The sequence below is a fragment of the Silurus aristotelis genome, assembly GCF_946808225.1.
Source record: "Silurus aristotelis genome assembly, chromosome: 14".
Classification (NCBI taxonomy): domain Eukaryota; kingdom Metazoa; phylum Chordata; class Actinopteri; order Siluriformes; family Siluridae; genus Silurus; species Silurus aristotelis.
In genome coordinates, this window is record NC_139587.1 from 11,442,160 (window position 1) to 11,467,511 (window position 25,352).

The window sequence follows — 25,352 nt, forward strand, 5'->3', positions numbered from 1 at the left end:
TCAATAATATTTGTAAGATTTCTCAATTTGGCCAATTATTTTTAAAATAATCATCTTTCTGAGTGACCGCCTTCAGAGGGGTCTTGAAGCGCGACGGCGCTTGTTGAGAGACTTTGAGACCCGGCGTCACCTTCAGCGGAACTTGGGATCGCGACAGCGCTTCCGGAGGGACTGTGAAGAATGACGACACCCGCTGAGAGACTTTGGAGGCGCCCTTGGAGGAACATTGGACTGCGATGTCACCTTCAGAGGGACTATGGACCGCTACGTCGCCTTCAGAGGGGCCTTGAAGAGCCCTTCATTGCTCCCAGTAACTGTTTCAGGTGGGGCAACACCCCCAGCGAGGAGAGACAGCTGGGTGATGCCCCCAGTGGGACTTGGAGGCTGGGCGGTGTACTTCATGGGGCTTAGAGACTGTAGCTTGGGTTGGCCTGCCAGCAAAAAGTTGCAGTCTCGAAATGACAAGAGACTGAACAAGCACCTGGGCAGCCTGTGTGGACAGAAATAGTTGAATACTTTGGATGTTGTACAGAAGAAATCAACAGGAATGAGCCACATTAGCAACATGTGAAGAGAAGCACAGTTGATTGTTCATAGTTACCCCAAGGTTACGAGCAGCGGCTAAAGGGGAGAGCAGAGAGTCGTGAAGAAATTTAGTTGATAAGCACTCATCTATGAAGATGTCAGGGATCTACATAACTTGAAATAACATGATAGATTTACTTCCGTGTCCGACTCATGGTCCAAACCCTGACAGAAGATACGTCTTGTCAAGCATTTTTTTTGGTTTTGTCAAATAGACTTTCATTGCCTCACCTGGGTTTTTGACCAAGCTCCTGTCCATTGGATCTCTTTGCATAGCATTTGCATTTAAAATGTTTGCATTTATATGAAACTGCATACAAATCTGACACGACAGCATACTTTGCTGCAGGGGAGCAACAATAGCAGCTATTATTACCATAGCATAAAAATAAGGTCCCCTGGTGGTCTAGTGGTTAAGATGCAGCGCTCCCACCGCTGCGACCCGGGTTCGATTCCTGGTCAGGGAACCATCCCCAGCCACTCTCAGTGCCGGTCCCAAGCCCGGATAAATTGGGGAGGGTTGCGTTAGGAAGGGCATCCAGCGTAAAACATGTGCCAAATCAAAACGTGCGGAGGATCCGCTGTGGCGACCCCTAATGGGAGAAGCCGAAAGAAAGTTTATTACCATAGCATAAAAATAATTGAATAGTATTAAATTCAGCTAATTTTTTTTATTTTTTTGTAATGGCAATTGTCTCAAAGCAACTTAACAGAGATAAAGCAGTTTTAAAATAAGTTAGTAAAAGTTAATCCCTTATAATTGTTAATTTAAGAAAAAAAAAAAAAAAACTAATAAGTAAGCCAGTGGAGACTGTGGCAAGATAAATCCCCCTGAGATGGTATGAGGAAAAAACCTTGAGCATAAACAGATTCAAAGGTAATCTCATCATCTCGGTGGCACCGAATGACCATTCATTACAGTTAATCATTGTTAAGGTGTGCATTGACAGGTGCTTTAATATAACATGCGGTCCTGAACCATTGTAGTAGACTGTTTATTTTAATTACAGTCCAAATCAATCCTCAAACTTCATGGGCCTAGGCTGTTGATGTGGAGCTATCTTCAGCTGCACAGAGTGGTTTCCAATTTAAGTGAATCAGGCAAATCCAAAAAGAGAGGAAAGGGATAGGGACACTGGTTGCTGGTACCTCAGGAGCATGCTTAACTCAACAGGGAGAGATAATTGAGAGAGAGAGAGTAAGGGTGAGGAGAGGGGTGACAGGAAGAGAGAAATAAGGATTATTACATTATTATTTTATTGCATTTAAAAGTTATAGACATTGTGCAGTGTGATTAGGCTCAGTTGACAAGACCAGCTATGGCAGCATAACTAAAAGGGAGAGCCAGCAGGTAACACAGACATGAGGGATCTCTGGAAAAGAGACGGCCTGCCACAGCACCATAAAAAAAACCTGAGTGAATGCATGAATATGGGGGATATAGCATACAAATATCCCAGTTTACCAAAACACGTCATAACAGTGGGGCTTTGTAAGAGAAAGCTCTGCCCTCTGCAGTAGTCTTCATTATTTGAGATACCAAAAAATAGTCTGCAACCTTTGATCTAAGTAGGGGTGGGGATCACAATGTGACAAAAGTTCACTCAGATACTGCAAGACCATTCAGTGTCTTATACTTCAGTAGTAGTATTTTGTAATCAATAAGAGATATTATTTGGAAACCAGTATAAACTGATTGAAACAAGGGTAATGTGGCCATATTTTTTGCTTCTGGTAAGGACTCTTGCTGCATTCTGGACTAACTGAAGTATATTTATGCACTTACTAGAACATCTACACAGTGTTAGAATATTGAAAAGCATCACAATAGTCTAATACAGATGTAATAAATGCATTTTTAAAAGATTTTTGCACCCTGTAATGACATCATATTTTTAATTTTAGCAATCTTTCGTAGGTGAGACAAGGCTATCCCGGTATTGTTATTTACATGAGCCTCAAAGGAAAGACTACAGTTAATAATCACACCAAGGTCTTTGACTACTGTACGCCGGAGAGCGAAAGAACTTAAGAGCAGTACTGTATGCCAAAATCACAAAGTTTCACATCCTTCTACTTCACTCATCCAAACAAGTATTCTGGAGACCCAGCTTGATTTGAAGTTTCCTGCTGCACTGTTCCATCTACTTCTCTGGTCAAGGGAGGGTCTTAGAGCAACAAATAACTATTTAGAACATCAACCTTCTGACATATAAGGCTCTAACCTGGGCCACAGCAGAATGATCACAAGACATGTGGCACATCACAGCATATGCCTTATTTACTTAACTTAATGCATGAAACTTTGAGGAGGGAAGAAAATTAGAGAGCAGTTCCATATCATAGCCCCAATAAGCACTGCTGAGCTTGCTCTAGAATTAAACACTCTTGCAGTAAGTGGAATAAGCTCAAAGCAAACCAGGATGTTCTCAGAGCTTGCCTAAATCACTGTTTGACCTTTTCATATTAGCTCCTCAAGGAACAATGAACTAATAATAATAACATTACATAGTCATTTGCAAGTCTTAAAAATAAGCACACTTAACAACCATTAAAAATGTATTACTTGATTTGCCAGTCAAGTAAAAGCTACCCAAAAATATGTCAGGGCATGCTGGATATTGGACGATATCTTATATACTTTTTTTCAGAGTGAAGATGATTCTTTTTACATTATTTATCATAGAATTAAAAATTAATCTGAGAAAGAAGCATACAAATAGAAAAACCTTTCACCTATGGCGTGAGTCTGAGGGACAGTTAAAACCCTGACTGAGAAGGTTATAATTTGGGGTATAAAATATTAAGGACTAAAGACTAGTTGGAGACTAGCTGGAGAGCCAGTCCATAAAGAACTTTAGAACAGCATTATAAAGCTAATATGAAACCTGACAGGAAGCAAGTGTAAGGATTCCAAAATATGAAATATGCTCAGCAATACAGGCTAATAACGAGGAAACATTCTGATCCTTTTTTGGTGGATATCAGTGATAGACGAAGTACACAAACCATGTACTTGAATTGAAATAGTGATACACTATGTAGAATATTACTCCAGTAAAAGTAAAAGTGCTTCCTTTAAACTTTCACTTAAGTAAAAGTGTAACACGCGTGGTGTTAGACACTAGTCCCAACGTTCTTACCCCACGTGCGTCCACTGGTTCTTGGCTTGTGGCCGATAAGGGTTATCCACACTGTAATCAGGACACCGACAAGGAGCTCGGTAGATCACTTCACTTGCTTTATTGACAATCGAAGTATTAATTCACCACTGTCGAATAAACATTGCATCTAAACTCTCTAGCTATCTCTGGCTCATATTTAGAGCTGCAGTACATCCATTATGACCTCAAACCTAACTTCCTGCATAAAACTCCCTTACCCAACTACAAATTTCCTAATTTCTGTAACACAACTAATATACATATATGGCACAAACCAAAATGCATCCAATTACAATATTCAATACAACATGTTTCCCCAAATCTGAATCAAAAGGGCCAAAAACAGGAAAAAAAATTTGGTTAACAACAATAAAACATATAATAAACCAAAAAGGCCCAAAAGGAACCAATATATCAAGAAGTACAAATAAAGCATCCTATTGGTACTTGTATGAATCTAGTAAATAAAATAAAGAAACATTAGTACAGAGTACATTAAAGTCCTTTAAATTTTGAGGCAATCGACATGTCCTAGGAAGCTCATCCCAAAAGAAAAACCCGCAAATTGTGAGTTCCGAACCGTGAATTATCAGGGGTTGGCAGTATCTAAATTTCATTTCTCTAGTATTGTCCCTTGAGAAGATATACAAACTGGTTGCTGAAATGTGAGTAGTGCACTCACTTTTGTGAGATACTGTGTATATATATATATATATATAAATTACATCAAATCTTAAATCATTTTTTTATGTTTACCAATCTTAAATGAAGCAATAGTTCATGACCAAATCTTTATTTCCTTCCTGGGCTATATTCATAAATCAGGCATTTACTGTAACTAGGACTGTAAACTAATGAAGATTGTAAAGCAAATCCTGAATGACCATCACAAGATCCTGAAATGTGGGCCTTTCGTCTGGTTTCTGAAATGAGAAGAAAAATGCTTGTATTAGTTACCAACTACTTTGATTTTTAAATTATTATTTAAGAACAGCCCAGTCTGTACCTCATGCCAACATTTGGTCATTATGGAGTAGATTCTTTCATTCGCCATCTGAGGGCGATACAGTCTATAGCCAGCAGTAACTTCTCGCACTATCTCTGTATTATTTAGACGTTCATATGGCATTCTACCTAGTGTATAGACTTCCCACATTAAAATTCCTGTGGAATGACAATTGTTATTTTTCTTAAGAAAATGTAACTATTTAGCATAGAACATGTAATTTGAGAGTGTGACATACTAACCAAATGCCCAGATATCTGACTTGCTGCTGAATTTGTGGTAAAGTAGTACTTCAGGAGGTGACCAACGTACAGGAAACTGTGAGCCAGCAGAGCTAGTATATTCATCATTGAGGACATACCTATAATACGAGTAAGTGCATTCATACCTCATAAAGACTAAAACAGCTTTATAGAATAGGCATAGTAATTTTTATTTTATTTTTTTACCTTGACAGTCCAAAATCAGTCACTTTAACAGTCCCGTTTGAATCCACTAAACAGTTTCTGGCAGCCTAAAAAGACAAATTCTCACTTTATATAAGATATATACGTATTTAAAAAAAAAAAAAAAAAAAAAAAAAAAATATATATATATATATATATATATATATATATATATATATATATATATATATATATATATATCAGCACACATGCGTCTTTTTTAATGGCAGTTAACAAACAACTTATAGCTTAGACCATCTCTGTGGAGAGCAATTCTAATTCTCAAATCCTCAGAGAGTTCTCTGCCATGTCATGCCATGTTAAAAATCCAGTGGTCTGTTTGAGAGAATTGTACCGTATAAGAGAATTGTACTAAATGCACCAATTTATAAATGCTTTAATGCAAGATACACACATTTGTATGATCCTGTGAAGCAGACAAAAACCTGAACATGATGAATAGGACATGCGGATTGCAGGGTTAAGCGACGTACAACTGTTATCACTTAGTGTGTATTTACTTTTGTTGCCAGCTATTTTAACAATAATGTTGAGTTATTTTCAGAGGACAGTAAATCTATACTGCTAGGCAAGCTGCACATTGACTACTCTAAAATATATCCGTTTTATACTAAAATGGTTTGCTGAAATATGAGGGATGTATATGTGTGTGTGTGTGTGTGTGTGTGTGTGTGTGTGTGTGTGTGTGTGTGTGTGTGTGTATATATATATATATATATATATATATATATATATATATATATATATATATATATATATATATATATATATGCGCACACACATATATAAATATACTGTATATATATATGTGTGTGTGTGTGTGTGTGTGTGTGTGTGTGTGTGTGTGTGTGTGTTCATTGTGGTATAACGCACAAGGTCTCTGTGAAGGTACTGCTGGGATTCCAGGTAGGCCATTCCTTCGCTCACATCTTTACACATTTCAAGGAGCTGAACAGTAGATGGATTTCGCAGGGACTCCCGTAGGTAGGTCAGTAGGCAACCATTTGGAAGAAACTCAGTAACAATGTAAATAGGTCTTTGTTTTGTGCAAACGCCATACAGTTGAACTAGATTTTCATGATGAAGTTTCCTTTATAAAGAACAAAGATATTAAATGTACATACATACATACATTATATATATATATATATATATATATATATATATATATATATATATATATATATAAAGGGGTGTGTATGAGGTACACTTATTCACAGTTTTCGGTACAGTGCAATCCTTTTTACGGAACATAGTTACAATGTAATTTATAAAAAAGTAACTAGTAAAAATTGCATGATTGCATACATGAAAATTCATTTGCCACTAAACAGGAAGTGGCTAGCGGCCAGGGAAAGCGATATGAATTCTTTAGCATTTAATGTCCAACTTCAAGAATTTCTCTTAAAGAAGAAAATACTGACAATTCTGCATATCGAGGAAGTAAATAAACAAAGGGTTGAAGGAATGAAGACATTTGTTAAAATATGCTGAATTAAGTAGAACAGTTAAGTAGATTTTATATTTAAAGAATAATATATTAAATGTAAAACACATACTTACATACACATCTGAATTTAAAATTGTTTTAAAAATGTAAACTGTTGATGTTCACAAATGTTAATTATAACAAACTGCATTAATAAAAAAAAGTCAATCAATTTTGTGTTTTGCATTTCTTCTCCCTAACTGTTCCGAAATGTAACCAAACTGTGACTTAAAAATCAATGTACATACCCAACCATGAATTTTTGCATACCATTACACCCCTATATATATATATATATATATATATATATATATATATATATATATATATATATATATATATATATATATATATATATATATATATCTCGATAGATACATAGATAGACACTGTACACAGAGGATTTATTAGGAACCACTGTACACCTACTCATAAAATCATAACTGAGTCTTGGGGCAGATTAGCTACAAAAAGGAAAGACTCTGTAAAGGTTCAACTTCTGTCCAAGAACAGAAAACTAATGTTTTTTTTTTTCATACTTTAACTATTTTAATTCCATTACTTGAAAGTCACAGCAATGGTTCTGTAGTCTCTTCATGGCCACAATTTGCCTGTCTTCTATGGGTTACTTCCAGCATAATAATGCACCATGTCATAAAGCAAAATGTAAAAAGTTTAAGATTAAAACTGTTTTCATGAACATGACAGTGAGTTCAGTCTTTCTTCCGTAGCATGTCCACATTTAAAATGCTGCAAATTCTGTCACAGCAGATTGTTTCATGTGCACTCTGCATTGCAATCACTCTGAATTGTATGATGCAATGGATGAGACCAGATTATGAACCACAATATAAAAGGATTTTTTAAAACATCTTGTGAAATTTATGCCATGAGGATTTGATGCTGTGTTTGGAAAAGCAGAGACAGGCCAAGTATTGCATAATGGTCATAATGTTATGTTGTTTGTATAATAAAATGCTCAGTAAATCTATATTCTACTAAAATATGTGACATTTTCAAATGACTTACATTATCAGTTGGCCTCTTCAATGAAATCATCCTCTAATCGATATTAGTATAGTGTTCCTAATAAAATGTTTAGTAAATCTATATTCTAATAAACATATGTGACAGTTTCAACTGACTCACATCATCACTTTAGCCTCTTCAATGAAATCATCCTCTGACATAGAACCCTCTTTGATCATTTTGATGGCTACATCATGTCGACCCTGCCACTTTCCATACTTAACAACTCCAAATTGTCCATTACCTAATTCTTTAATAAAAGTGAGTTGGCGGGGATCAATCTCCCAGACTCCTAAAGTAGATAAAGGAAAAATGTCTCAGTTTTTTATAATGGTAACTTTTAATAAACATGTAAAAAAAAAAAAAAAAAAAAAAAAAAAAGCACAGATGTTAAACCAACAAAATAAGAGCTGAATTTTTGATTATGAGTTGATTTATAAAAACTGAGCAATTTTAAGTCTATTCCACTTGAAATACAAACTCACCATAACCTAGACCTGCGGTAGATGGAGCGTTCTGAGATCGATTTGACACAATGTATTTTAGTCTGCTCACCAATCCTAAAACAGCAGGAATTAAACAACTGTTCATAAAATTTGACATTTAAAAAACAGCTTTTGTTTATAAGTAGCATAATCAAAGGGTTTACCTGCAGCATTGTGCTGGTGGTAATTGATTAGGTCTGGAATATTACCAAAATAATGCTTCTCTGCCAGGTAAAACTGTCCTTGTTGAGTGGTTAATATGTTGTAGTGTCTGCAGCTTCCCACCATGTCTCTGAAGAGAGACCAAAAAATTGCACTGCACTCAGGCTTTACTAAATGAATTGTAGTTGGTTCAAACCTTATGCCATGTTATATAATTAAGATATGCAATTTAATTATTGTATGAAAAGATTAACATAATGAACGTTAACATTTTAAGCTAAAATTACTTTATTTAAATGCATAGGGTAGATCCCCTTAGATCACGGGTCACCAACCTTTTTGAAACTGAGAGCTACTTCTTGGGTACCGAATAATGTGAAGGGCTAACAGTTTGATACACACTTCTGAAATAACAAATTTGCTCAGTTTACCTTTAATTATATGTTATTATTAATAATTAATGATATTCATCTATATCTAGTCATCTATATTTTAATATTGTCATTTTTAAATTCACACCAATGCAAGTGTGTCAGGGAACCACCAGCCACGCCTCCCTCCAAGGCTCTAACTCTCACTCAGCCTCGCCTTGCTCTAATCACCTACACCTGATCCCCATTACCTGTATAAGGTCCCGATTCCACCTCACTCACGGTCGTATCTACTCATTACCATGAGAGATCTACCGGATTTAAAAAAGAATAGCAACAAAAAAAATTGATGCAGCTCACTGGTAAGTGGTGCTATGGTGAGCTATTTTTAGAAAAGGCCCACGGGCGACTCATGTGGTCCTTGCGGCGACCTGGTGCCCGCGGGCACAATGTTGGTGACCCCTGCTCTAGATCCTCTTAATTTAATACTATTTTAATATAATAACTATATTCAATACAAGCATATTCCTAGATTTTTATTCAGTACAGTAGCAAAATTAACAGGAAATAAAAGCACTGCACTAACATGCACACCATCAATAGGTAGTAATGATTTCATGAATTTTTTCAATCATAAAGTGGAAAACATCAGGCATCCAGACGATTGATATAAAGCCAAACTATTTTATAAATAACTCTGTAAATAGCACTATAATTATAACAGACAATCAAAATGTTACTCCTATTCAAGAGAAGGACTCAATTTATTTTATTTCCTCATTAAAGTCATCTTGTATTCTTGATTCCTTGCCTAGAAGTTTCTTTAAACAGATAATTCCAGAAGTAATTGAACCTGTTCTAAAAATAATTAATTCTTCATTAGCACTGGTAATGTACCTAAATCCTTCAAACTGCAGTTATCAACCCCGAATTAAGAAACCTGACCTTGACCCTTGTCAGCTGTCCAACTATAGGCAAATATCAAACCTCCCCTTTATCTCCAAGATTTTAGAAAAGATTGTAGCACAGCAGTACTTAGGAATATTTATTTTTTATGTGTCAGTCAGGATTTAGGCCTGATCATAGCACAAAAACAGCGCTAGTTAAAGTGGTAAATGACTTGTTATTGGCCTTTAATCAGGGTTTTGTCTACTTACTTGTTTTGCTTAACTGTAGTGTAGCTTTTGACACCATTGATCATAATATCCTTCTTGCTAGACTAAATGTTGTTGGAATAAAGGGAACAGCTCTCTCCTGGCTTAGGCTTTTTATTGACTAATTGCGATCAGTTTGTTGATATAAATGGTGAGTTCCCACAATCACTGAGGTAAAGTTTGGTGTTACAGAGGGATCTGTCTTAGGACATATGCAACCAGATCTTCTTCTTCTTCTTCTTTCCGCTGCTCCCATTAGGGGTCGCCACAGCGGATCATCCGTCTCCATACCACCCTGTCCTCTACATCTGCCTCTTTCACACCAACTACCTGCATGTCTTCCCTCACCACATCCATGAACCTCCTCCTTGGCCTTCCTCTTTTCCTCCTACCTGGTGGCTCCATTCTCAGCATTCTTCTACCAATATAATTCATGTCCCTCCTCTGCACATGTCCAAACCATCTCAATCTCGCCTCCCTCACCTTGTCACCAAAACATCCTACATGGGCTGTCCCTCTAATAAACTCATTTCTAATCTTGTCCATCCTCGTCACTCCCAACGAAAACCTTAACAACTTCAGTTCTGCTACCTCCAGCTCCGCCTCCTGTCTTTTACTCAATGCCACTGTCTCTAATCCATACAACATCGCAGGTCTCACCACAGTCCTATAAACATTCCCTTTCATTCTTGCAGATACTCTTCTATCACAAATCACTCCTGTCACTCTTCTCCACCCACTCCACCCTGCCTGCACTCTTTTCTTTACTTCTCTAACACACTCTCCATTAGTTTGCAGTGTCGACCCCAGGTACCTGAACTTCTCCACCTTCTCCACCTCTTCTCCCTGTAACCGCACCACTCCACTGCCCTCCCTCTCATTCACACCCATGTACTCTGTCTTCCTCCTACTGACTTTCATTCCCCTTCTCTCCAGCGCATATCTCCACCTCTCCAGGCTCTTTTCAACCTGCTCACTACTCTTACCACAAATCATAATATCATCCGCAAACATCATAGTCCAGGGAGACTCCTGTCTGACCTCGTCCGTCAACCTGTCCATCACCACTGCAAACAGGAAAGGGCTCAGGGCCGATCCTTGATGCAGTCCAACCTTCACCCTGAACCAGTCTGTCATTCCTACTGCACACTTCACTGCTGTCACACTGTCCTCATACATGTCCTGCACCACCTTCACATACTTCTCTGACACACCTGACCTCCTCATACAATCCCACAACTCCTCTCTTGGCACTCTGTCGTATTGTTAGGAAGTTTTCCTCTCTAGCTCGAAGGACCATATAAGGATTTTCACAATCTGATGTGCGCTGATCAGGGGATTGTACTCGCCCCAGCGCGTCAGTAAAACACAGTACAGGATTCAGAACACTCAACTTTACTGGGTATAGAATAGATCGTATATGAGGTGATTATTGCTATTATTATTGCTGTTAGTTGCTGTTCGGTAGGTTGCGTGATTGGTCAGTGCTGAGTGACAGGTTGCACGATGTCGAATGGCCACTGGTCATTGACGACTGCTGCTTGGTGTTCTGGCCTTTTATACTCTTGGTGGAGGACGGTGCACTGTGATGTCATGGGTAGGCTGTCATTGCTTGGTAAACTGTATGTCTGCCTCTAGTGGTGAAGTGTGGAAATACAACTGAATAGGAATCCTTTCTTACACGTATGCTTTCTCTAAATCCACAAATACACAATGCAATTCCTTCTGTCCTTCTCTATACTTCTCCATCAACATCCTCAAAGCAAATAAGGCATCTGTGGTTCTCTTCCTCGGCATGAAACCATACTGTTGCTCACAGATGGTCACTTCTTCTCCCAGCCTGGCTTCCACTACTCTTTCCCATAACTTCATGGTGTGACTGATCAACTTAATTCCCCTGTAGTTACTGCAGGTCTGCACATCTCCCTTATGCATAAAGATCGGTACCAGCACACTTCTCCATTCCTCAGGCATCTACAGGTATGTCATCTGGTCCAACCGACTTTCCACTCTTCATCCTCTTAATCGCTGCTCTCACTTCCTCCTTACTAATCCTATCCACATCCTGCTTCACCAACTCCACATCATCCAACCATCTTTCTCTGATTTTCCTCATTCATCAGCTGCTCAAAATACTCCCTCCACCTTCTCAACACACTCGCCTCACTAGTCAACACATTTCCATCTCCATCCTTTATTGCTCTAACTTGCAGTACATCCTTCCCAGCTCGGTCCCTCTGCCTGGCCAATCGGTACAAATCCTTTTCTCCTGCTTTAGTGTCCAACCTCTCATACAACCTCTCATACCTCATATGCCTTTTCCTTGGCTTTCGCCACATCCCTCTTTACCTGCTGCCGCATTTCCTTGTACTCCTGCCTACTTTTCAAATCACTCTGTCGATCCCACTTCTGTTTTGCCAACCTCTTTCTCCTTATGCTCTCCTGCACTTCCTCATTCCACTACCACGTCTCCTTGTCTTGCTTTCTATTTCCAGATGTCACACCAAGTACTTTTCTAGCTGCCACCCTCATCACTCCTGCAGTAGTTACCTAATCATCCAACACCTCTTCACCCCCACCGAGCCCCTGTCTGACCTCTTCCCTAAACCTCACACTACACTCTTCCTCCTTCAGTTTCCACTATCTTATTCTGCCTTTCAGTCCTCACTCTCCTTCTCTTCATCTTCGCCTCCAAAACCATGCTACAGACCACCATCCGATGTTGTCTAGCTACACTGTCCCCCGCCAACACCTTACAGTCTCCAATCTCCTTCAGGTTGCATCTCCTGCATAGAACATAGTCCACCTGTGTGCAACTTCCTCTACTCTTATACGTCACCCTATGATCCTCCTTCTTCTTAAAATAAGTGTTCACCACTGCCATTTTCATCCTTTTAGCAAAATCTACAACCATCTGCCCATCTACATTCCTCTCCTTAAAACCATACCTACCCATCACCTCTGTTCCCTTCACCTACATGCCCATTAAAGTCTGCCGCAATCACCAATCTTTCTTTCCTAGGTATACCATCTACCACTTCATCTAATTCACTCCAGAATCTTTCCTTCTCCTCCATCTCACAGCCGACTTGTGGAGCATAGGCACTGATGACATTTATCATCATCGATAGTACCAACATTTAAAGTATCAACCCGAACCGCCACTCTCCTACACGTCTTCCTCCTCTCCTTCTCCTCCTTCAGCCAACAATAGCCCAATTTCCACCGGTACCATTTTGGCTAACCATACCTCTGGCTGTCGTTGTTAACCCGGGCCTTGACCGATCCGGTATGAAATTCTTATTTGTGATCCATATATTTGATTTGGCACATGTTTCACGCTGGATGCCCTTTCTAACACAACCCTCCCTATTTACCCGGGCTTGGAACCGGCACTAAGAGTGCACTGGCTTGTGCCTCCTTAATGGCTGGGTTACATATGCAACCAGATAATAGATTGAATATTCACATACATATCCCTGTGTATTATGTGTTTCCCGGTTAGTTTTAAAATAATCAAAAACTGTAACATTTAACAGTTTGCAAATGACTCATAATTGTTTCCTGATTTAGTTACTTAGTGCTTGGTACAGTGAACCCAGCCATTAGGGGGGGCACAAGCCAGTGCACTCTTAGTGCCGGTCCCAAGCCCGGGTAAATGGGGAGGGTTGCGTTAGGAAGGGCATCCAGCGTAAAACATGTGGCAAATCAAATATGCGGATCACAAATGTGAATTTCATACCGGATCGGTCGAGGCCAGGGTTAACAACGACCGCCACAGGTATCGTTAGCCGACAGGGTAGCGGTGGAAATTGGGCTACTGTTGGCCGAAGGAGGAGAAGGAGAGGAGGAAGACGTCTACAGAGACAGCAGGAAAAGGAGCAGTGTAGGAGAGTAGAGGTTCGGGTTGGTACTTTAAATGTTGGTACTATGATGGGTAAAGGGAGAGAGGTAGCTGATATGATGGAGAGGAGAAAGGTAGATATGCTGTGTGTTCAGGAGACCAAGTGGAAAGGGAGTAAGGCCAGGAACATTGGAGGTGGGTTTAAACTGTTTTATCATGGTGTGGATGGGAAGAGAAATGGTGTAGGGGTGATTTTGAAGGAAGAGTACAGTAAGAGTGTAGTGGAGGTGAAGAGAGTTTCTGATAGGGTGATGATCGTGAAGGTGGAAGTTGAAGGGATGATGATAAATGTCATCAGTGCCTATGCTCCACAAGTTGGCTGTGAGATGGAGGAGAAGGAAAGATTCTGGAGTGAATTAGATGAAGTGGTAGATGGTGTACCTAGGAAAGAACGATTGGTGATTGGGGCAGACTTTAATGGGCATGTAGGTGAAGGGAACAGAGGTGATGAGGAGGTGATGGGTAGGTATGGTTTTAAGGAGAGGAATGTGGAAGGGCAGATGGTGGTAGATTTTGCTAAAAGGATGGAAATGGCAGTGGTAAACACGTATTTTAAGAAGAAGGAGGATCATAGGGTGACGTATAAGAGTGGAGGAAGGTGCACACAGGTGGATTATGTTCTGTGTAGGAGATGCAACCTGAAGGAGATTGGAGACTGTAAGGTGTTGGCGGGGAACAGTGTAGCTAGACAGCATCGGTTGGTGGTCTCTAGGACGGTTTTGGAGGCGAAGAAGAAGAGGAGGAAAGTAAGGATTGAAAGAAGAATAAGATGGTGGAAACTGAAAGAGGAAGAGTGTAGTGTGAGGTTCAGGGAAGAGGTCAGACAGGGGCTTGGTGGTGGTGAAGAGGTGCCGGATGATTGGGCAACTACTGCAGGAGTGATGAGGGAGGCAGCTAGAAAAGTACTTGGTGTGACATCTGGAAATAGAAAGCAAGACAAGGAGACGTGGTGGTGGAATGAGGAAGTGCAGGAGAGCATTAGGGGAAAGAGGTTGGCAAAACAGAAGTGGGATCGACAGAGTGATGAGAAAAGTAGGCAGGAGTACAAGGAGATGCGGCAGCAGGTAAAAAGGGATGTGGCGAAAGCCAAGGAAAAGGCATATGAAGAGCTGTATAAGAGGTTGGACACTAAGGAAGGAGAAAAGGATTTATACCGATTGGCCAGGCAGAGGGACCGAGCTGGGAAGGATGTACTGCAAGTTAGAGCAATAATGGATGGAGAGGGAAATGTGTTGACTAGTGAGGAGAGTGTGTTGAGAAGATGGAGGGAGTATTTTGAGCAGCTGATGAATAAGGAAAATCAGAGAGAGAGAAGGTTGGAGGATGTGGAGTTGGTGAAGCAGGATGTAGATAGGATTAGTAAGGAGGAAGTGAGAGCAGCGATTAAGAGGATGAAGAATGGAAAGTCGGTTGGACCAGATGACATACCGGTAGAAGCGTGGAGATGTTTAGGAGAGATGGCAGTGGAGTTTTTAACCAGATTGTTTAACAGGATTCTGGAAGGGGAGAGGATGCCTGAGGAATGGAGAAGGAGTGTGCTGGTACCGATCTTTAAGCATAAGGGAGATGTGCAGACCTGCAGTAACTACAGGGGAATAAAGTTGATCAGTCACACCATGAAGTTATGGGAAAGAGTAGTGGAAGCCAGGCTGAGAAAAAAGGTGACCATCTGTGAGCAACAGTATGGTTTCATGCCGAGGAAGAGCACCACAGATGCCTTATTTGCTTTAAGGATGTTGATGGAGAGGTATAGAGAAGGACAGAAGGAGCTGCATTGTGAATTTTGTGGATTTAGAGAAAGCGTACGACAGGGTGCCGATAGAGGAGTTGTGGTATTGTATGAGGAAGTCTGGTGTGTCAGAGAAGTATGTGAGGGTGGTGCAGGACATGTATGAGGACAGTGTGACGGCAGTGAAGTGTGCAGTAGGTACGACAGACTGGTTCAGGGTGAAGGTTGGACTGCATCAAGGCTCGGCCCTGAGCCCTTTCCTGTTTGCAGTGGTGATGGACAGGTTGACGGACGAGGTCAGACAGGAGTTTCCCTGGACTATGATGTTTGCAGATGATATTGTGATTTGTGGTGAGAGTAGAGAGCAGGTTGAGAAGAGCCAGGAGAGGTGGAGATATGCGCTGGAGAGAAGGGGAATGAAAGTCAGTAGGAGTAAGACAGAGTACATGTGTGTGAATGAGAGGGAGGGCAGTGGAGTGATGCGGTTGCAGGGAGAAGAGGTGGAGAAGGTGGAGGAGTTCAGGTACCTGGGGTCAACAGTGCAAAGTAATGGAGAGTGTGTTAGAGAAGTAAAGAAAAGAGTGCAGGCAGGGTGGAGTGGGTGGAGAAGAGTGACAGGAGTGATTTGTGATAGTAGGGTATCTGCAAGAATGAAAGGGAAAGTTTATAGGACTGTGGTGAGACCTGCAATGTTGTATGGATTAGAGACAGTGGCATTGAGTAAAAGACAGGAGGTGGAACTGGAGGTAGCAGAGCTGAAGATGTTAAGGTTTTCATTGGGAGTGACGAGGATGGACAAGATTAGAAATGAGTTTATTAGAGGGACAGCCCATGTAGGATGTTTTGGTGACAAGGTAAGGAAGGCGAGATTGAGATGGTTTGGACATGTGCAGAGAAGGGACATGAATTATATTGGTAGAAAAATGCTGAAGATGGAGCCACCAGGTAGGAGGAAAAGAGGAAGGCCAAGGAGGAGGTTCATGGATGTGGTGAGGGAAGACATGCAGGTAGTTGGTGTGAAAGAGGCAGATGTAGAGGACAGGGTGGTATGGAGACGGATGATCCGCTGTGGCTACCCATAATGGGAGCAGCCGAAAGAAGAAGAAGAAGAAGAAGAAGTGCTTGGTACAGTGCATTGCAAAAGTATTTATACCCATTGAATATTTCCAATTTTTTTTCATGTCATAACCACAAACTAAATTGTATTTTATTGGGATTTTATGTGATGGCCCAACACAACGTATTGCATAATTGTTATTTGGAAGGAAATTAATAAATGGTGTTAAAGATTTTTACAAATAAAAATCTGAAAAGTGTGGGGTGCATATGTATTCAGCCCCCACTAAGTCAATTCTTCGTCGAATCAGCTTTTGCTGCAAATTACAGAAAAGTATTTTTGGGTATGTCTCTAACAGCTGTGCACATCTAGAGACAATAATTGTTGACATTTTTCTTTGCAAAACAGCTCCAATTGTTGGATGGAGAAAGTCTGTGAACAGCAATTTTAAAGTCTTGCCAAAGATTCTCAATATTGATTTAGGTTTGGAATTGACTGGGCCATTTTAACACATGAATATGCTTTGAGCTCAACCATGCCATTGTAACTCTGGCTGTATGTTTAGGGTTGTTGTCCTGTTGGAAGGTGAACCTCCGCCCCAGTCTCAAGTCTTTTGCAGCCTCCAAGAGGTTTTTTTTCAGGATTTTTTATTTAAGGGTATTAAAGTAAAAGTAGATGAATACATATGCACACCACACCTTTTAGATTTTTATTTGTAAAAGATCTTTAACACCATGTATCGTTTTCCTTCCACTTTACAATTATGCAATACTTGTGTTGGTCTATTGCAGGGGTGGCCAACCAGTCAGAGACCGAGAGCCACATTTTTTACTGTGTTACCGCAAAGAGCCACATCATACACATGGGCACACATGAACATCACCTATCCCTTCCTTTAACACACACACACACACACACACACACACACACACACACACACACACACACACACACACACACACACACACACACACACACACACACACACACACTCTGCTTAGCCAGATTTATTGTAAATGTCACACACCAACATAATGACAGAAATTGACTCCTACAGTTCTAAGACCACAGGACAGTCATTTTCAACAATGAACATTGTGTGCACTGTCTCACACACACAAAGTCTCAGTTCAACCATTTCCACAAACAAAAATATAATAATTTACAATAGCGTTTTTCTTTTACTATGCATGTTACTTAGTGGGACTTTTGCCATTCCTTGCCTTGAACAATCCTCTTCAAACCTGGCTCGTATTCCGTTGTTGCCACTCGAAGCAATTCTTTCACATAGGTGTCAGTCAGAACAGATAGATGCTTTGATTTCACGTGTTTCAGGGTAGAAAACACAGACTTTGTTTGTGTTTTTATGTGCGTGTTCACGTCGCTTGAGTTCAATACAGTTATTTTCGTCAAATGCGCATGTGCGTGAGATGAATATACCGCAAAGTTTCCCAGTAGGGGCAAGCTCATTTAAGTCTTAAAAATACCGTATTGAACTCAAGTGAAGCGAACACGCATATTAAAAAAACACAAACACAAACTTCGATATGAACGTAAGAGCCGCATGAAACCAGCCAAAGAGAGCCGCGGGTTGGCCACCCCTGGTCTATCACATAGAATCCCAAAACAATACACTTAACTTTGTGGTTATAATGTGACAAAATGTGGAAGTATTCTAGGGGTATATTCGCTGTAATTAAGGGCCTACTTTGCATCAGCAACACTGACTCAATGACAAACAAGTCATTCATAAGAAGACAACTGATGGCAACTGTATTCATAGCAACCTGTTTCTAAATAATTATTCATTTGACTGTTAATCATAAATATAATATTATAATTATGTGTCAGGCAATGGTATGTATAATCATGATCCTACTAAACAGCTACTTTAATTAGGGTACAATATTCGCCAATCAAATATTTATTTATCAATTATTTGACACCTGTTTAAAAGCTGACATGACCACGTTCTTCTGTATGGATACATTTTCTGTTCTCATCTCAACAATCTGGGCAAACTACTGAGTAGGCACCAATCAGAGGCCACATTTTTATGATTTCATTATGTAGACTTCTTACAAAATATTTTACAGTATATAAAACTACAAATTATTTTATTTTTCATTAAAAGTTTTTTTTTGAATTTACAAAAGTATTTTGATACAAAATATGAGGACTTTTTTATCAACCCTTTTAAATACAAATGACATTCTATTTTATATTTGAAATACATATTTGAAATGCATGTATCATAAATACTGCCCATCCCTGCAAAAGCACATATGCACACATTTAACTAGGACTTCAGCCCTGTGAGATTTGAGTCTGGTAATATATATGGCACATAGGCAACTACAACCCTTTGTTTGTTGTGAATATTACATTTTGCTGATCTATTGTGAAAATGGTGAGTGTTAGCTTTATTGGGGTGTCTGGAAGTAACTGTTTGCAGATTTGTGCATACAAACAGCCTCTGGTGAATTGAGACTTGACAGTATCATGCTTTTTCAATAAAAAAAATATAAAGTGACAATGTGTTTCAAATTTGCTTATATTATTATGGATCATTTATACAATTATATCATTCAAATAATTATTGTGAATATCCTGCTCACCCTTGGCCCTTGGTGAAAACAGAAACAGTATATTTTCCAGTGTATCTTCCTGAGTCTCGCACCAGAAAGCCACCATCTTTATTCTGTATGTACAAGAGCGTTAAGGTTAAAACCTTTATTAAAGTGTGTAACAATAACATAATTGCACAAAATCTCGGCCATAAAGAAAAACACTGGTGAATGCTGTCATGCACATGCTTAGACCATTTGCAAGTCTTTCAATTGTATTCTGGAAGCAAGGGCATGGTTGAATGCAGAGTGGACAAAGAAGAGGCGACTTGAACTCACCTACATGTAAAAAGTTACTTTTACAATACTTGCTTAGTTTATCTCTTATAACCTAGAGCAGGGGTCACCAACGTGGTCGCCCGCAAGGTCGCCCGCAAGGACCACATGAGTCGCTTGCGAGCCTTTTCTAAAAATAGCTGTTTCCTACCTTGTTAAATCATTGTTGATAATTATTGTGAGAAATCATTAACATGATCAGTGTCTTCACATAGATCAGGGGTGTCAAACTCAGTGTCAAATCTGACCCGACGTACAATTATACCCGGCCCGCGAGATGATTTTATATAGATCTATTATTGTTGTTATTAATGTCCCGGCGATATGAAGCGCTGATAAGAAAAACTACAGATCCCATGATGCAGCGCTTCAGCTGCCTTACCGAACGCTAGACTACCTGGGAACATTCCAGCGTCAATCAAGTCGAGCTTTTGTTGATGTATTTAACCCTATTGTAAAGTTATTGTGAAGCCCCTCACAATGGCGAAGAGAAAAGTTGATTCTGAAAACAGAGCCTTTCAAAACCGATTTGATTCTGAGTATATATTTACTGACACTGCCGATAAACCCGTGTGTCTTATATGTGGAGCGAATGTGGCTGTAATTAAGGAATATAATCTAAGATGGAACTACGAGACAAAACATCAGGAGAAGCTGAAAAACCTGAATGCAGAGCAAAAGATACAGAAAGTAGAAGAGTTAAAGAAGAATCTGACATTTCAGCTGACGTTTTTCACCAGAGCAAAATCACATAGCGAAGCTGGTGTGAAAATAGAGGAGAAATCAGAGTCAAATCAGCCAGTTATTTACTGAGGGAGAGTTTCTGAAGAGCTGCATAATGAAGGTGTGAGACGTCTGGTGTTTAACTGGAGATATTTTTATGAAGAGCAAAATATTTGAAGTTATTTAAAGTTTAAGATTCTTTTTTATAAAATGGCATAAGAGCATAGAAATCTGATTGTTTTGATTTGTTGTTATTTTACGTTTACCGTAATTTCCGGACTATTAAGCGCCCCCCAAATATAAGCCCCACCCACTGAATTTTACGAAGATTTTTATTTTGAACATAAATAAGCCGCACCTGTCTATAAGCCGTGTCTACACTGAAACTAATGAACTTTACACAGGCTTTACCGAAAGACAGTGTCTGTTACACGTGTAACGGGTGAAATATGTTGTGGCTCCTTTAAGAGCAAAGCGGTATTTTGGGAATTGCCTGCCGCCGCGTTTTTCCGGTATTACTGCATGTGTGCAAGACCGAGGAATATGTTCTTATTATTTTCTGAAGCGCATTTCTAAGTTTCTTTGACTAACCCGTAACGCTGTTGCCAAGAAAAAAAAAAAAGCACAAGTTTTGGAAACCTGTCTGTGCTTATATGATTTCTGTTGCAACTGGAGTTAGCGAACTCTTCCTTAACCCAGACTCAACGTGTTACAACGACTTGTATCTAAACAGTAGCCTACCAAGAAAGTCATTGTTCACTCCCTCCTTTCACAACTATTTCTCTCGAGAGTTTTTCTTTTGGCATCGTCGTGCGTTTAAAAATCACCATGGGTGAAGCTTTTCTCCCGATGCCATGCACACAGATGAAGTGCGTTTTTTCATGCCAGGTTGTTATCAGCGTGTGGTGCGGCCCGATTCAGTGGAAGCGCACCCGATTTGATATAAAGAGTTTTATTGGTTCACCTGAACCCGTTCGGCAATTTCATTTTTCTAATGTTATGGGGCTCAGTTTTTTTGCCTTGAAGCTTGTGACCCGGGAAAAACCAAGGAAAAATCCATATATTAGCCGCTTCGTTGTTTAAGCCGCGGGGTTCAAAGCGTGGGAAAAAAGTAGCGGCTTATAGTCCAGGAAATACGGTACTTAAAAGTACAATTTTTATTTATTTGTTCACGTTTTTTTCGCCGCATGTTCATATTTCTAACTTGTATAATTTTGACAGGAGGTATTTTTATGGAGAGCTATTTATTTAACGTTTAAGTTTATTTACTCTGAAATTATATTGCTGTCTGTATTTAATCATATTTATGTTAAAAAAAAAATTTTTTTTAGTGTGTTCAATAAATGTTTATCCTGTTCGGCCTGCGACCTAAAATGTGATTTGAGTTTTGGCCCCCTGTGCAATTGAGTTTGACATAGATAAATATCATTAATTATTAATAATAACATATAATTAAAGGTAAATTTAGCAAATTTGTTATATTGTGTATCAAACTTGTAGCCCTTCACATAAGTTGGTACCCAAGAAGTAGCTCTCGGTGTCAAAAAGGTTGGTGACCCCTGACCTAAGGAGAGATAGAAAGCTAGAGACGAAACAGAAGACAGTCCACATGCACTAGAATGTAGCACATTTTAACTTGATTAAGACAAAAGCCTTAGTATTAACAGAATTTGTATGTAATTTTTGTTTGTGAAAAGGCACAGAAAAGCATGGGCTGGGCAATTAATAAAATCAGAATTACCAAAAAAAATTTCTCCTGAAGATGCTAGAACAGCCACATGGCAATTGACCATGGAGACCATGAGTATAGTGGCTTTATACATTAGGCAGGAGCTCATACCACTTGGATCCCATGCCTTTGTGCATGGACTACTGGACAGTGGCAATTTCTTGAATGAGCTGAAAATATGGTGGCCATTTCATAACATCACCATAAAGCAGATAACACTTAATAAGTCCACATCAGCATTATTTAAAGGAACAAAATGCCTTTTTCACAATCCACCAAAACCCCTCATTATAAACCCATTAATGATTGATATGAAATAGGTATTGCTGAAAACAAACTGCTGGCAATCATCTCAGCATAAAGAGGGAAGTGAAATTACTGCTGATCCAATAGGCAATCATTAAGCCCACAGTAGCTGAATTTAGAGTATTGATAGGCTTTTGAAGCAAACACTATGCTATTGTCATTTCATGTCTTTTATTGACAGTCTCAGCAGGATGCACACATATTTAGGTATTAGGCACAATCCCAAGTAGTTATTCCGTGTTTGTGGATCCACAGCTAAGCTGTATAAGCATTTTTAAATATTCATTATGGCTGGCCTGGTACTATACTCACCTCATTCTTAAGTAAATTTTCTGCTTGACTGCGGTTCATGTTTTTGCAATACCATCTATATTGAGACAAAGAAAAAATCTATTAAATGTTCAGTTGTGGGCAAACGCGATTCCAAAAAAGTTGGAACACTGTACAAATTGTGAATAAAACCAGAATGCAATGATGTGGAAGTTTTAAATTGTAATATTTTATTCAGAATACAACATAGATGACATATCAAATGTTTAAACTGAGAATATTTATCATTTTAAGGGAAAAATAAGTTGATTTTAAATTTCAAGTTGGGACAAGGCTTTGTTTACCACTGTGTGCCATTCCCTCTTCTTTTTAAACCAGTCTGCAAACAGACTGAGGAGACAAGTTGTTTCAGTACCCAGATCCTTCTTCTACACAGCCATGATGTTGTCTGGCATTGTCATGTTAGAAAATGCAAGGTCTTCCCTGAAAGAGACGACGTCTGGATGGGAGCATATGTTGTTCTAGAACTTGGACATACCTTTCAGCATTGATGGTGCCTTTCCAGATGTGTAAGCTGCCCATGCCACACACACTCATGCAACCCCATACCATCAGACATGCAGGCTTCTGAACTGAGCGCTGATAACAACTTGGGTTGTCCTTATCCTCTTTAGTCCGAATGACATGGCATCCCAGTTTTCCAAAAAGAACTTCAAATTTTTATTCGTCTGACCAGAGAACAGTTTTCCACTTTGCCACAGTCCATTTTAAATTATACTTTGCCCAGAGAAAACGCCTGCGCTTCTGGATCATGTTTAGATATGGCTTCTTTTTTGACCTATAGAGTTTTAGCCGACAACGGCGAATGGATTGTGTTCACGGACAATGCTTTTTGGAATTATTCCAGAGCCCATTTTGTGATTTCCATTACAGTAGCATTCCTGTATGTGATGCAGTGCCCTCTAAGGGCCCGAAGATCACGGGCATCCAGTATGGTTTTCCGGCCTTGACCCTTATGCACAGAGATTGTTCCAGATTCTCTGAATCTTTGAATAGATGATGATAACTGTAGATGATCATCATCAGTTATCATCATCACTGTAGATGATGATAACTTAGAACTCTTTGCATTTTTTCTCTGAGAAACTCCTGTCTGATCATGCTCCACTATATTTCGCCGCAGCATTGGGAGAATTGGTGATTCTCTGCCCATCTTGACTTCCGAGAGATACTGCCACTCTGAGAGGTTCTTTTTATATCCAATCATGTTGCCAATTGACCTAATAAGTTGCAAATTGGTCCTCCAGCTGTTTCTCATATGTACATTTAACTTTTCCGGCCTCTTATTGCTACCTGTCCCAACTGTTTTGGAATGTGTAGCTCTCATGAAATCCAAAATGGGCCAAAGTTTGGCATGACATTTCAAAATGTCTCACTTTCAACATTTGATATTTTATCTATATTCTATTGTAAATAAAATATAATTTTATGAGATTTGTAAATTATTGCATTCCTTTTTATTCACAGTTTGTACAGTGTCCCAACTTTTTTGGAATCGGGTTTGTAGATTCTATCATTAAGTATACTCACTCAAACTTCTCCAATCCATTTAAGGCCTCAGTAACATAGTTACTTGGAATATATCCCTCTTTGCTGGAAAGAAAAAGAAAGAAAGAATCGGTGAGCTTTTCTAGCATGTCTCTGGACTCTTTGCAACTCTACAGTATGATTGACAAGAAAATGGAATTAATTTGATGGCAACTATACCCATTTTTATCTCTGGCTCTTAACCAGTTGGCATCACATATTTGCAAGATTGTGTATTCATCATCCTTTTTCAACTCCAGGTCTTGAGGTGCCATGGGAAAGTACTCATATTCAGCAATAACTGTCATACCCACTGAAAAGCCGTGCTGCTTTGGTGGCTCTTGAGGCAAAGATATAGAATGCTTTTCCTGAGGCAAACAGAAATTTCAGTTTAAAAGACAATATTAATAATAATTTAAATAATGACTAATAATAATAATAAAGCATATAAAAATAAATATCAGATATTGTGACAGTTACAAAATGATAACTGCCTGACCTCTTCAGGTGTAGGTGGAAGAGGTTTTCTTGATTTACGCCGAGATCCTGCAGAAAGTCCTTTGAAGGAAATGTTTACCATGGTAATTATTATTATTATTATTATTATTATTATTATTATTATTATTATTATTATTATTAATATTATTATTATTATTAATATTATTATAATTAAATTAGATTTTAGATCGAATTTTACAGTTATTTAATAAAAAAATTATTACAACCCCAATTCCAAAAAAGTTGGGACACTCAATAGGTTAAATGTAAATAAAAGCAGGATGCAGTGAATTGGAAATCTCATAAGCCCCTTATTTTAACAACAGTCTGAATATGTCTGGAAATTAAGGAGACTCGTTGCTGGAGTTTTGGGAGAGAAATGTTGCCATGTTGTTGTCTGATAGATGATTCTAGTTGCTTAAGAGTAGTAGTAATGTTTTCAGTACAAATGTTTTTAAAAGATGATCTGGAATGCAGGACAGACAGTTCAGCACCTGAACTTTTCTACTATAAAGCCATGCTGCTGTAATAGATGCAGAGTATGGTTTAGCATTGCTCAGCTGAAACATGCTAGCCCTTCCCTGAAAAAGACGTAGATGGAGGCATATGTTGCTCTGAACCCTGTATATTCAATTCAATTCAATCTTTATTTATATAGTACCTAATAACTATCAGGTAGAACATAGGTGCTGAACAAAGTGCAAAAGGCAATGTGCTTTTATGTAGAGTTAACA

General features: G+C 39.1%; 1 protein-coding gene across 2 annotated transcripts in view; it reads right to left on the minus strand.

The window, feature by feature from the left end:
- Positions 1 to 4,252: 4,252 nt before the first annotated feature.
- Positions 4,253 to 25,352, minus strand: part of btk (Bruton agammaglobulinemia tyrosine kinase) — a 39,802-nt gene continuing 18,702 nt past the window's right edge. For both annotated transcript variants that reach the window (XM_083560301.1, XM_083560300.1), the window contains 13 exons: positions 24,620 to 24,678; positions 24,301 to 24,488; positions 24,124 to 24,186; positions 22,576 to 22,630; positions 19,221 to 19,303; positions 8,390 to 8,517; positions 8,226 to 8,300; positions 7,861 to 8,032; positions 6,096 to 6,312; positions 5,205 to 5,269; positions 4,998 to 5,116; positions 4,756 to 4,913; positions 4,253 to 4,672 (listed from right to left, as the gene is read on the minus strand). In XM_083560301.1, coding sequence (XP_083416427.1) covers positions 4,601 to 4,672; positions 4,756 to 4,913; positions 4,998 to 5,116; positions 5,205 to 5,269; positions 6,096 to 6,312; positions 7,861 to 8,032; positions 8,226 to 8,300; positions 8,390 to 8,517; positions 19,221 to 19,303; positions 22,576 to 22,630; positions 24,124 to 24,186; positions 24,301 to 24,488; positions 24,620 to 24,678 — 1,454 coding nt within the window. In that variant the 3' untranslated portion in view covers positions 4,253 to 4,600. The remainder of the gene's footprint in view (positions 4,673 to 4,755; positions 4,914 to 4,997; positions 5,117 to 5,204; positions 5,270 to 6,095; positions 6,313 to 7,860; positions 8,033 to 8,225; positions 8,301 to 8,389; positions 8,518 to 19,220; positions 19,304 to 22,575; positions 22,631 to 24,123; positions 24,187 to 24,300; positions 24,489 to 24,619; positions 24,679 to 25,352) is intronic.